A 14,218-nucleotide genomic window follows, 5' to 3' on the forward strand; every position below is an offset into this window, starting at 1 on the left:
TTGAACCATCCCTGCATTCCTGGAATGAAGCCTACTTGATCATTGTGGATGATTTTTCTGATGTGTTCTTGAATCCGGTTTGCAAGTATTTTATTGAGTATTTTTGCATCAATGTTCATGAGGGAAATTGGTCTATAGTTCTCTTTCTTAGTTGTGTCTTTGTGTGGCTTGGGTATCAAGGTAATTGTAGCCTCGTAGAAAGAGTTTGGCAGTGAGCCTCCTGCTTCTATTGTGTGGAATACTTTGACGAGTATTGGAATGAGCTCTTCTTTGAATTTCTGGTAGAATTCTGCACTGAAGCCATCTGGGCCTGGGCTTTTTTGTTTGGGAGACTTTTGATGACTGCTTCTATTTCATTAGGGGTTATAGGTCTGTTTAGATTATTTATCTGTTCTTGATTTAGTTTTGGCAAGTGATATCTATCCAGGAAATTGTCCATTTCCTTTAAATTTTCAAATTTTGTGGAGTACAGATTTTCAAAGTATGCCCTGATGATTCTCTTGATTTCCTCAGAGTCCGTTGTTATGTCCCCTTTTTCATCCCTGATTTTGTTAATTAGCATGTTCTCTCTCTGTCTTTTGGTTAGTTTGGACAGAGGTTTGTCTATTTTGTTGATTTTTCTCGAAGAACCAACTCTTTGTTTCATTGATTCTTCTCAGTGTTTTCCTGGTTTCTACATGATTGATTTCAGCCCTCAATTTGATTATTTCCTGGCGTCTGCTCCTCCTGGGGGAGTTTGCTTCTTTTTGTTCTAGAACATTCAGCTGTGCTATTAATTCTCTAGTATGACTGTTCTCCAGTTTTTTCATGTGGGCACTTATTGCTATAAACTTTCCTCTCAGCACTGCTTTCAAAGTGTCCCATAAGTTTGTGTATGTTGTGTCTTCATTCTCATTGAAATCGAGGAAGTCTTTAATTTCTTTTTTATTTGTTCCTTTACCCAGGGATGGTGCAATTGTGCATTGTTCAATCTCCATGAGTTTGTAGGGTTTCTGCGATTTGTGTTATTGTTGAATTCTCAGGTTTGGCTTCTTCACGGTGTCCCATATTTCCTGGATATTTTGTGTTAAGGATTTGTTGGTTTTGAGATTTTCTTTGGTTGACGACTCTATATCCTCTAATGAGTCTTCAACACCTGAGATTCTCTCTTCTATCTCTTGTATTCTATTGGTGATACTTAGTTCCAGACCGTTTACCGAGCTTTTCTATTTCCAGCATCCCTTCATTCTGTGTTTTCTTTATCGTTTCTATTTCAGCTTTCAATCCTTCAACTGTTTGAGCTGTTTCCTTAATTTTCTTGGTTGTTTTTTCTTGGTGCTCTTTAGATTCTTCGAGAGATTTGTTTATTTCTTGAATTTTTTCCCCCATTTCATGGATTTTTTTGTTTGTTTTTTCTTCTATTTCTTTAAGGGATTTCCTCATTTCTTCTTTGAGGGTCTCCATCATCTTCATGAAATAATTTTTAAGGTCTGTCTCCTCTTCATCTATGTAGTGCTTTTCGGGTCTTGCTGGTGTTGGATCCCTGGATTCTGGTGGGGTCATGTTGGTGTTTCTATTGCTGAGTGATCTCTTATTCTGTCTTCTTCCCATCTCTTCTTCCAGTGGGTGCTGGTGAGGTCTTTCCGTCTCCACTGGTCTCCTTCCTTACTGCAGCTGAAGCTGGGGATGCTGAAGCTGGACTCACTGGGGTTGGGGTCTTGGAGGGGCTGATCTCTTTCCTGAAGCTGGACTCCCTGGGGTTGGGTCTTGGAGGGGCTGATGTCTTTCCTGAAGCTGGGCTTGCTGGGTTGGGGTCTTGGAGGGGCTGATCTCTTTCCTGTGTGGGCGGGTCTTCTGGATGCCCCGGAAAAAATATTTTTAAGGAACTATTTTGAGTTCCTAGTCTCTCAGCCTACAATGCAACCTTAACCTTTAAAAAAACATCAACAAACTCACGCTCAGGAGTAAGAAACCTGCCTAGAGCCTTACTGATGTCGGTACAAATCCTCCATAGAGGTCTGGAGGTGTGTCCCTTAGTCTACATAAAACCTGGGTCAACTGCTGGATCCAAAGAGAAGAGTTCTATGGACCGTGTAATCCTTCAATGTTGGACGGAGGGAGTAGCTGGGCATGAGGCACGGCCAGCTTGAGTGAGCTCATGGCAGCTGGTGGCTTTCTCAGGGCGGAACTGGGACCCTCGTGGGATGATTTGCCCCTGTCATGTCGTTAATGTTCACTGCATGTTGGGTTCCAAAATATAAGTGGAGTTCCTCATTGGTCTAAGTCATAAAAACCCTGAGTAAGATACTGAGGATAATGCTGAGAGATCAGAGAGAAAGAGCAAGGGAGGGAGGGAGGGAGGGAGGGAGGGAAGGAGAGAGAGAGAGAGAGAGAGAGAGAGAGAGAGAGAGAGAGAGAGAGAGAGAGAGAGAGAGAGAGAGAGAGAGAGCGCGCTATGGTTAGCTAGTGGTAGACTATTCTCTGACCTTCAGACAGGTTTTATTTGTACAAGCAAGAGATCACCACAGGGAATGGAGAGTGAATCTTTTTTAAGCCAGCTGGGCTTAAAGGGAGAGTTACTAAGATTGACTTTGTGGGGCCATCGAGATGGCTCAGTGGGTAAAAAAGCTCTTGTCAAACCTGATGACCTGATTTTGACTCCTGGGTCCTATGAGGTAGAACCAACACCTGGTGTCCTAACCCCACCCATGCCACGGTGTGAACACCCCAAACAAATACACATATAGTAAAAAAAGTATTTTTCCTCTGAATGTTATTAGTTTTTACTTTCCCTGACACGTTGGCTTTGAGATTCTTATCCAGGTTGAGTTTGAATTCAGATTTCAATAAATCAAAAGCTTCTTTTAAATATCTAAATACAAGTAACAACTAAACAGAGCCATTGCTCTGACCCCTACAGTCCCAGGTTTATTTATATATATATATTACAGAGGGTGTGGTCTTTTAGAATAGGAGTCATTCAATAAATACTAGGTTTTTCACTCTAAAAGCCTTGCAGTAACCCATGTAATTTTGATAAAAGTGTATTTTGGGACTGGAGAGATGGCTCAGAGGTTAAGAGGTCCTGAGTTAATTCCCAACAACCACATGGCAGCTTACAACCATCTATAGTAAGATCTAGTGCCCTCTTCTGGCTTACAGGCGTACATGGAAGCAGAAGACTGTATGTATAATAAATAAATAAGTAAATAAATAAATATTTTTTAGTGTATTTTGTTAGTTGGGTTTTCACATTTTAGTTTTAATATATCTTAATTGAGTGTATCTATTTTTGTCTTTTTTTTTCAAGACAGGGTTTCTCTGTATTGTTTTGGAGGCTGTCCTGGAACTCACAGAGATCCGCCTGCCTCTGCCTCCCGAGTGCTGGGATTAAAGGCGTGCGCCACCAATGCCTGGCCTATTTTTTTCTCTTGCTATGATAAATACCTGACCAAAGCAACCTCTGGAGGAGAAGGTTCACTGTGGCTCATAGTTCAAGGGCGGAGTCCTTCATAGTTCACTCTGGCTCATGGTTCAAGGGTGGAGTCCTTCACGTGGGATCTTGAGGCAGTTGGCCCCATGCCAGCAGCAGCCAGGAAACAGCAATGTATGCCTGGGCTCAGCTCTACTTCCGCTTTAGATCAAGTTGACCAGAATGATGCTGTCCACAGTTAGGCTGAGTCTTCCTACCTTATTTATCAAACATTGCTCACAGGTGTGGCCAGAAGTTGAATCTTGTTGGATTCCGGTCAGGACAAGCCATCACATTGTCAAACGTGTTTGTTGCTGCTGCTGTTACTCGTGCGTTTCTGGGTTAATGATTGGGTGCATTCCTGGCAGAGAAATTCCACTCTGTTCTGCTTATACCTAGGTCGTTCCCTCTAAAGCTGACGGCGAAGAAGCTAGTGTGACAAGTGGAGTGCATCTGGGTGGCGTCTTCCCAGCGATGGAGAGCTTGCCTGAGACCGCGCCTGCGAAACCGAAAGAAAGGAAGTCTTTTGCCCCTTTGCATTGTGTGTTTCAGCCACCGAGTGGTCTGAAAACCTACCAAGTGGCATCCGTGAGTCATAGAAGTGACAGCACTTTCCTGATGCCCAGTTGTGACCAGGACCTTTTAAAACCAGAAGTGTAAGATATAATCTTTAAACACACACAAATACTAATACACAAATAATCTTAGTAATAAGCACTTACTAAAAGGAGTAACAAATGCCCGTCTTACATTTCTTTCTGTACTATTTTTTGTTAGTAAAGTATGCTAACTATGAATTATACAGAATAAGTTCTTTTGAGAAAAGTTCTTCAGAAGCCTACGATGTCTTTGATAGTTTTGATATTTTCTGTGAATTGTCTTCACCATAAATATGTTAGTTTTTGCTTTTAAATAGGTGGCTTAATTATAACCCTTAAATAATAATTTCTTTGGTAAAGATTTTTATGAGCATGAGTGTTTTGCATTCATGTATGCACTGACTCTAGTGGCAGGAATCCCCTGAGATTGGACTGACAGGTGTTGTGACCAGCTGTGTTGGTTCCAGGAACTGAACTCACTCTCTTCTAGAGCTGCAAGTGCTTGTAGCCCGAGCCCTTTCTCAAGCCCCTTAGGTTTCTGGGATAGCAGCTCGCTTTGTAGCCTCCGCAGCCTCGGCCTCCTAAGTGCTGGGATCATAAGCATGTATCACCACACCTGGCTTGAAATAACTTCTTGTACAAAAGGAAAATCGACACATCTTTAAATCAGCCCTGCCTGCTTTTTTTCTTTTTTCTTTTTGGAAATTATTTTATGATTTTTAGTCATGTGTATCCCCCCTCCACCATGAACCATATGTGTAGCCCTTGCCTTCCTTGTCTTCCTTCTCAAAAAAACAAAAACAAAAAAATCACCTCTAGTAACAGAAAATAATTTGTGAATGAAGCAGTGGAGTCTTCAGAGGGAAAGGTAGGATTGCAATGCTGCCTTGTCAACACTAGGTGGCCTCACATTATTAGAAATCACTGCGGTCCACTAAGAGTTTCAACATCTTTGAATCCTACTGCAATTAGTTTAATAAAGATCCCTGTTCTCACTGTTGGTTTAAAATTTTCCTGCCCAGAATAAGCATCTTTAAAGATACAAATCAAGGCTGGCTAGTATATGCCTACACCCATCCAACTGGTAAACCTGAAGAGGGTGATTGTGAGTCTGAGGCCAGTTTCCATTTCAGAGCAAGATATCATGTCAAAAAACCAAACAGAACTCCCAAATAGTGGCTTTTGATCCCAACTTCCATGATACCAGACTTCAGTAGCCCAACCCCCATCCCAATGCTGGGATTAAGGGCAAGTATCAGCATGCCTGGAATAGAAATTTATCCAATAAAAGCAACTCTGTGAGTTATGTGATGAGGCCTACTCTCAAACAAAAAACATTTCCACTTTATCTTTTTTTTTTATTTGAAAGCAATACAACTTACAGATCCTTCTGTTATATATATGTGGACTTCATTTTCCTGATGTATAATTTTGCTGTTATTTTTAACAGTACAACTCAAGATGCAGCAAATGAAATCTTCGTACAGAAATCTATAACTTGTTCTACCAACACAGCGCAGCAAGAATCAAATAAATTACGGGAGGATTTGGATTCTCCAGCAATCTATAGTGAAGGTACCGTGTTTTAATTAAGATGTCACTTCTCTGGCTTATGACCTTGGAGAACTTCCTATAGAGCTCATTTCCCCGTGTGCTTCAGAGATATGGCCAGGGCCCGGATAAAGTGGAGGAGGAGCTGGGGAGATGACTCAGCCCTAAGCTCTGGAGCCTAAGGGCGGAGCTGGGGACATGGCAGTTGGCCTGTTCTAGGCCCTGGAGAGACCATTTCAGAAAGTGCTTGAAGAGTGACACTTGAGAATGACCTCTGACCTCCACATGCATGGACACACAAACACTGGCAACCATAGTAGAAGAGATGGGAATGAAATGCCTAAGGCTGGAAATAAATTAAAAGTTCAACATTTGAATGAAGGATTTTAAAAGACATCTTGCCAGGTAGTGGTGGTGCATGGAATCCCAGCGCCTAAGGCTGGAAATAAAAGCTCAACATTTGAATGAAGGATTTTAAAAGACACCTTGCTAGGCAGTGGTGGCGCATGGAATCCCAGCGCTTGGGAGGCAGAGGCAGGTGAATCTGTGATTTTGACACCAGCCTGGTCTACAGAGCCAGTGCCAGGACAGACTCTAAAGCTACAAAGAGAATCCCTGTCTCGAAAAACCAAACCAAAACAAAGACTTGTGAGGACTTTCATTTTAGGAATTGTTCTTCAAATTGATGAGTAGTGTTTTCTTTTGTCATAGAAGTTGGCTCAAAGCTAAAGGAAGTGTCTGCTACAAATTCCAGTTGCCTTTCCGGGGAAGGATTGGCAGCGCTTGAAGTAGGCGAAGGCCAGGAGTCGCAGCCACAGCACGATGTGCCGTATTTCAGGTTTGTCTGCTAGTGCCGTGGGAGTTTGCATGTGTATCTAGGTGTTAAACCCCAGGTTAGGGTGTTAATGTTTAATCGTAAATATTCAGTATGGTGAATGGGGGGGGAGCTGGCTTTGGGTGGTTTTCATTTTGCAGTTGTAACTCTTGCAATAGCCAGGGCATACTAAGGTTTCTGTCCCAAGGATAGGCAGGGTTAAGAAAGAGTGGCTTTCCCAGCCGCGTAGTCTGCCCCTTCCATGCAGGTGTTAATTTTTTGTGAATGGTTTGAGAGGTAAATAGTGAATTTGAGAACAAATACAGGCCTTTTGTCTTTTTAAAATATAAAGATCTTGTACAGTATCTTGTTTTGGTTTCATTTAGTGGTAAATGTTGGTGACATTCTTTTAGCACCTGAAGAACTCTCTTATATGTGGGTGCATTAATACTCAATTGTCCTGCTCTATCACGGTCTATTTAGTCAGATTCAGTTGGGGGGGGGGGGTTGATCTATAGTGTTAGAATTTTTTTCCTTTTTTTGAGTTCTAATCTCAGTGTGTAGTCCTAATTGGCATGGGCCTCACTTTGTAGACCAGACTCCTGTGCAGTCCTCAGACCCATGCCTAACAAGTGCTGAGACTACAGACACCAGCCCCGTGCCCCGTTTTCCTTTCTCAAGGTTGAATAGTGTGGAGTGGGGATGTCTGGAGACAGAGAGCTCAGGCTCTAAGTGTACAGAGGAGTTTCCAGCACCCACGTGGCCGCTCACAACCAGCTGTCACTCCAGCTCCAGGGAATCCAGTACCCTCTTCTGTCCTCCAGGGGACACTGTGCACACAAGGGGCACTTACATACATGTAGGCAAAACCCTTACACACTTAGAAGTAAATAAATCTTTATTGTGTATACAGTCTTCTGCCTGTGTGCAAGCGGAGGGCACCAGATCTCATTCAAGGTGGTTGTGAGCCACCATGTGGTTGCCGGGAATTGAAGTCAGGACCTCTGGAAGAACAGTCAGTGCTCTTAACCGCTGAGCCATTTCTCCAGCCCCAGTAAATAAATCTTTAAAAAAAAGAAAGACAGACAATCTAATAGTAAGATTTTGTTAAGTCCTTTTGCCTTGTGGAGTGGGGTTTTGTTTGTTTCTGTTCCTGTCTTCTCAGACAGGGTCTTGCTTTGTGGCCTTGGCTGGCTGGACTCACAGTGTGGACCATGCTGGCTTCCACTTGAACTGCTCTTCCTGCCTCTGCCTCCTTAGTAGGACAGCAGCTGTGCATCGCTGCACCTCAGTGAAGGCCCCAGCTTTAACCATAGACTCTGCAGGTTTCATCCACAGCTTGCCTTTGCAGTCCTTAGCTCTGTAAGACTGTCTGAGTGTGTGTTACACACCTGGCGGTGCCTTAGCTCTGTAAGACTGAGTGTGTGTCACACACCAGGCAGTGCCTTAGCTCTGTAAGACTGAGTGTGTGTTACACACCAGGTGGTGCCTTAGCTCTGTAAGACTGTCTGAGTGTGTGTTACACACCAGGCGGTGCCTTAGCTCTGTAAGACTGAGTGTGTGTTACACACCAGGTGGTGCCTTAGCTCTGTAAGCCTGTCTGAGTGTGTGTCACACACCAGGCGGTGCCTTAGCTCTGTAAGCCTGTCTGAGTGTGTGTCACACACCAGGCGGTGCCTTAGCTCTGTAAGCCTGTCTGAGTGTGCGTTACACACCAGGCGGTGCCTTAGCTCTGTAAGACTGAGTGTGTGTTACACACCAGGCGGTGTTGGACTCAGCCACTGAACAGAGGTTAGAACAAAACAGAAATGTCAGCTTAAAAAGTGGGTCTTGGCATTATCCATCCAATGTAAATTTTAGGTACAGAAGAATGGACTTACACAAGGTATATGATAATAGGAAATTAGTCTTTTGTAAGTTTTAGTATATTATAGTTCATTAAACCCTTACACATGAAATCTTCAAAATGACTATTTTGCCTATTTTATTTAATGTTTTGTACCTTTGTTTTAACCATCCTAGTCTTGTGTATTAAAGTGTCATAACGGTAAGGCGGGACTAACTAAAATGGATGTCACAATTTTAGAAAAATCCTCCAGTCAGAAACTGACAAGTTAACTTCGCACTGCCTAGAGTGGGACAGGAAACTGGAACTGGACATTCCTGATGATGGTAAGCAAAGACATTCTTAGTTTTGTTTCCCTTTGTTGTTGGCTTTTTATCGTTTTGTGTTTTTTTTAAAGATTTATTTATTTATTACATATGCAGTGTTCTGCCTACATACCAGGAGAGGGCGCCAGACTGAATTGTAGATGGCTGTGAGCCACCATGTGGGTGCCGGGAATTGAACTCGGGACCTCTGGAGGAGCAGGCAGTGCTCTTACCCTCTGAGCCACCTCTCCAGCCCTCGTTTTGTGTTTTAGAGAGGCTCTCCTAGCACAGGCTGGCCTAGAGCTCACTCCATAGGCGAAGGCGAACTTGAACCTGGTCGTCTTGTCCCACCCCAAGGGCTGGGCGTACGGGTGTGTCCAAACACCTGACAATAAACGGCTAGTTGTGTATTGTTTTCTTTTGTTTGTAGTAGTAGAGCCTGAACCCAGATCTCTTGTGCTAAGAAAGTGCTTGGCCAGTGAGCTACATCCATAACCCTTATTTCTTTTAATGTTGCATTCGTTTCAAAACTAAAACTCAAGTATTCAACTCTGTAGTTTCAGGGTTACTCAAAGTACCAAGAGTTGTTCAACATATGTCCTCTAATATCTCTGTGCTAAAGAAGTGTGCAACTTTTGTGTATTTTGTTTTTTTAATATGACCTTGTATATAGTGGTGTTAATATGGTATTTCTTCATTATACAAATACATGTTCTGAATTATAATTATCTGAGTCAGCATGAGAACGAATTTTAGCAAAAGTTCGTAGTTCTACTTATTTGAAGAAGTTATTTAAAGTTACCAGTATGAGGTCCTGAGATACATAACATACCTAGACTTGTTTGAGGTTGAATTCTCATAAAATACAGGAGAAAAGGAATGGTGTTCATTGTGAAGCCATGTGTGGTTGACGATGAGCGCTGATACTTGTTACTGGTAACTGAAGCAAGGAGCTGGTATTTGTGGCAAAGTGTTTGGGACGGTTGTTTCTTGTTTCTCTGTGAGAATTTCTCAGTTGGCCGGCTGGCTGGCTATAAGGCCCGTTTTCATTTCTTTTCTTTAGCCAAAGACCTTATTCGCACAGCAGTTGGTCAAACAAGACTCCTTATTAAGGAAAGATTCAAACAGTTTGAGGGACTGGTGGACAACTGTGAGTACAAGAGAGGAGAAAAGGAGACCACGTGCTCAGATCTGGATGGATTTTGGGATATGGTTAGTTTTCAGGTACGTGTCAGGTGCCTACATTTGCTTCTAACAACAGTAAAATGGGGTAATAGTAGTTGGCTGCTTATGATGGAATGAGTGAGCTCTCAGGAGATTCCATGTAGGCTGCGCTGTCTTCTCCACCGTGTTGTTAGTAGTCTGGTAATTGTACGTGTGAGCCCTGAACCAGTGCAGTTACTGAATTCAGTTGTGTGCCAGGCATTGCTTTTAGAAATGATACCAAAAAAAAAAGGCACAGAAAGAGCTGGCCGTGGTGGCACACACCTTTAATCCCAGCAGAGGCAGGTGGATCTCTGAGTTCGAGGCCAGCCTAGTCTACAGTTCTGGGACAGCCTGGGCTACATAAAGAAACCCTGCTTTCTCAAGACAAACCAGGAGAAGTGAATGGTTTCCTTAGCAGCTCTTAGATGCAGCATGACGTTGTAACGTAAGCCTAGTGTGGATGGAGGCAATGGCGAGGAGGCTGTGCTTGGGGGAGAACATCTTCTACCCTGCTGAGTTGGTTTCAGAAATGAGCCTGTGAGGAGCTGGAGAGATGGACCCGCAGGCCTGGGATTCTGTTCCCAGCACCTACATCAGGCAGCTCACAACTGCCTGCCTGTAGCTCTGGCTTCAAGGGATCTGACTCCCTCTGCTGGCCACCCAATGTATACTTCAGCACACACACATAACATAGACATGTAATAAAATCAGTCTTTTTGTTTGCTTTATTTTGTTTGAGATGAAGTTTCTCCTTGTACCTTTGGCTGTCCAGGCCAACCTGGAACTCACAGAATCTGCCTGCCTCTGTGTCCCGGGTGCTGGGATTAAAGGCATGCGCCACCACTGCCCAACTAAAATAATTAAAGAAGGAAAAAGAAGCAAACAGATCAGCTAGCTATGTGTGGTGGCATACACTTTAATCTCATCACTCTGGGAACTATTTCTAAAGAATTTGCATTCAGCATTCTAGAAGATTTAAACTGTGCAGAAGGATATACATAGGTTATGTGCAAATACCTGGACATTTTACATAAGGGGTTTTACAAAGTCTCTGGTATATGTGGTGCTAAGGACTAAACTGGGCCTTTCCCCATGCCAGGCAAGCATTTGGTCATTAAGGTATACCTTCTTCCTTATCTCTGGATTTGGACTTATAGCATTTATTCCCCTGCCACCTTCTCCCCCTTAATTTTTCTTTTTGAGAAAGAAAGCATGAAATGAACAACAGAATTTAGAATGTTGGAAAAAGACATGAACAGATGTCTTAGCACAGAATAAAAACAGATGGTGATTAATGAAATGGGGAGCTTACTCCATGATGTCAGCATCATATGCCATCAGGCAATTAGCAACTAAAGCAATAAGGTAACAGCTAACCAGACACTCCAAAATACTGACAGTGAATGCTAGTGACCAAGCAACAGGACATGGGTAGCAGGAACTCTGTCATTGCTGGTAACAATGCCGATGCCAAGTCCAGGCTAGAAGACAGTTCAGGGTTCCTGGCAAAACTAAACACACGATGACTCTGGTCCCAAAGTCACCGTCCTGAGCTTGTATCCACATATGGTTTGTGTGCAGTACTAAGAGCAACACTGTTTGTATTTGCCAACATCAGGGAAAAAACAAGATGTACCTTAGTTGTGTGATTGATAACTGTTTTTAAAAGGATTCTGTTTGTATTATGTACTGAGGAAACAATGGTAGCAAGACTATTTTTTCTACTGCCATAGTGATCAAGAACAGTCTGGGAGAGCTGTTCATATATAACATGCTTTCTGTAGGCTTTAAAGGGGTCTTGATTTGAACACGGTGAGTTAAGCTGGATAACCCCTGCATTTGGGAGGTAGAGGCAAGAGCGTCTGGAGTTCAAGTATGTCCTGGACTGTGCAGGAAGATGTCTGGATTAACATAAGACTGCCCCCGCTCCCACACACATACACCACACACACAGGATTTTTTAATAATTTTATTGTATGTCCATTGATATAAAGGTATCAGATCCCATGGAGCTGGAGTTACAGACAGTTGTGAGCTGCTGTGTGGGTGCTGGGAATTGAATCCAGGTCCTCTGGAAGAACAGAGCCATTTCTCCAATCCCACACACAGGATTTTAACTTTAATAACTAACCGGTTCTGAGTCACTATTTTCAGTTTATTTAACAGTTATTTTATAGTCATAAAGTAGCAATTTTAACAGTCTTAATGGGATGAGCTTGTGTTTTTATTAACAGGTAGATGATGTAAACCAAAAATTCAGCAACCTGATCAAACTTGAGGAAGCTGGATGGAAAAGCAGTCATAATCCAAGCAAAACAGTCCTCCGGGTAGGTTTGTGCACTTTCTACCCAAATTTCTAGCATAGATTCTTCTCTGATTTTTGGTTTTAGAAATACTTTTATTTATGTGGGTGGGTGGGGGGGTCCAGTTGTGCCATGGAGTACATATGAAGGTCAGAGGACCACTTAGACCAGGCTGGTCTTGAACTCACAGAGTCTGCCTGCCTCTGCCTTCTGAGTGCTGGGATTAAAGGTGTGTGCCACCACTGCCCGACAAGTTCTTTTACCATACAAGTCTTGAAAATACTTAACTTTGGGTTTCTTGTTTCACAAAATAAATTTCATATATTGCTTATTGCATTCTGATTGCATTCTGAAGTGTAAGATGTTTACTTCTAAAGAGAGGAAAATAAGAGATGTGTGATTGAATTGGGGTGCCTGGGTGGCTTTTATGTTCCTAGATAGTGGGTAGAAGGGCATGCACCTACGTTGACACATGTGCACCATATGTGCACACGTGTGATCCAGCTCACACTTGTGATACCAGCCCTTGGGCTGAGGCAGAATGATTTCCATGAGTTCAAGGCCAAACATGGTCTATGTAGCAAGTTTCAAGACAGCTTCATAGCATGACTGCGTCTTACAAAAAAAACAAAAAACAAAAAACAGAACAGAACTCTTATATTTCTAGATTTCTTTGTAATTGCAATAGCAGTAGATAATTCATGTTTTGTTTATGCTAAATTCCAAGTAGGTCCATGTTGAGCTTTATAGCAGTCCATTTAGAGGGTGCTGTATCCACAATTTATGGTTGAAAAATCCAAGCCTCCAATAGTAGTGCTGGGTTTCATTCGAGGCTTTCATATTCCACAGTTCATGCTCTTACCGGGCAGACCACACCCCCTCACTGTTTACGTGCTCTCTGTGGATGCTGTAGAATGATAAGGTTTTACGTATCTCTTCTTCATGTGCTTATAAGGTTTTCTGTCTTCCTGTTAAACATGCTTTATTAATCTAGTAAGAGTACTTGTTGCTCTTCTACACACTCAGGGTATCATGTAAGAGTTGTAATTCTGCCTGTGGCCACCGGATGTCGCTCTCCTACTTTGTTTTAGGCTATAGCTTGGTTGTTTGGGGAGACTTTTCTAATCCTGGGATCATCCCAAGGCAGTGTGTATCCTAGGCAAGTGCTTTATGTGTCAGCTGCTGTTTCATATAAAACTGACCTTTTACCTATACTGTGATGACACACCTTTAACTCTTACACATTTCTCTCAGTCATTTTTTCTCTTACTCCGTTTTTTTTTTTTTTTTTTTTTTTTTTTGGTTTTACGAGACAGGGTTTCTCTGTATTGTTTTGGAGGCTGTCGGTCCAGCCCAGCCTCGAACTCACAGAGATCCGCCTGCCTCTGCCTCCCGAGTGCTGGGATTAAAGGCGTGCGCCACCACCGCCCGGCTTCTTACTCCGTTTTTAATTCAGTATCTAACCTTGATTACACTGAAACCAAGCAGCTTGCCTGTTTACTCCATACCGTCTTATTGTGTGTCCCACCCCCCTCAGCTCTTCTCAGTCACAAATCCTGAAAAGCAAAATCTCAAATTCTGCACGTCACTGTCCCCGGTCATCAGGTGTGTGCCCTGTAGTTCTGTGGGTTTTGTTGAGACCAGCTCTCTAGTCCACACTAGGTGGTGCTCTTCCTTTAGCCTCCTAAATGCTCAGATTAGGATGCCAGTCACTACTGCTGGGTTCCTGCTTCAGTATTCTCTCTCCGTGAATATTTCACGTGTGTGTGTGTGTGTGTGTGTGTGTGTGTGTGTGTGTGTGTGTGTGTGTGCGCGCGCGCGCGCGTGCGCGCCCTGTGCGTACCTATGAGATTCCCTGGGACTCAGGTTACGGATGGTCGTGAGCTCTCCTGTGAGTGCTGGGAAATCAAACAAACGATCTTACCCGCCGAGCCACGTCTCTAGCTCATTCTTGCATTTTTCTACTGTACGTACTTCTTCCTGTCCACATCCAGTAGACTTTTAAGTCCTCTCAAGTCCAGGCAGTGGGACCTGGAAGAATGGAGTCGATAAATGAATCAGATTAAAGTCTCATGCAATAGCCAAGTAGCCAACACTATTCAGAACCTTCAACAGTTTATTCCCTAAGGGTTACACGTGGTTG

At 43.0% G+C, this 14,218-nt stretch overlaps 1 protein-coding gene across 4 annotated transcripts in view; it reads left to right on the forward strand.

Moving 5' to 3' along the window:
- Dlgap5 (DLG associated protein 5) overlaps positions 1 to 14,218 on the forward strand; it is a 37,655-nt gene that overhangs the window by 12,063 nt on the left and 11,374 nt on the right. For 2 of the 4 annotated variants that reach the window (XM_021222783.2, XM_021222784.1), the window contains 6 exons: positions 3,851 to 4,107; positions 5,501 to 5,625; positions 6,295 to 6,439; positions 8,502 to 8,587; positions 9,630 to 9,790; positions 12,007 to 12,099. In XM_021222783.2, the coding sequence (XP_021078442.1) occupies positions 3,851 to 4,107; positions 5,501 to 5,625; positions 6,295 to 6,439; positions 8,502 to 8,587; positions 9,630 to 9,790; positions 12,007 to 12,099 (867 nt within the window). The remainder of the gene's footprint in view (positions 1 to 3,850; positions 4,108 to 5,500; positions 5,626 to 6,294; positions 6,440 to 8,501; positions 8,588 to 9,629; positions 9,791 to 12,006; positions 12,100 to 14,218) is intronic. The other 2 variants (XM_021222781.1, XM_021222782.1) reach the window with 2 other exon arrangements.

The sequence above is a fragment of the Mesocricetus auratus genome, unplaced genomic scaffold (genome assembly GCF_017639785.1).
Source record: "Mesocricetus auratus isolate SY011 unplaced genomic scaffold, BCM_Maur_2.0 Super-Scaffold_100048, whole genome shotgun sequence".
Lineage (NCBI taxonomy): Eukaryota > Metazoa > Chordata > Mammalia > Rodentia > Cricetidae > Mesocricetus > Mesocricetus auratus.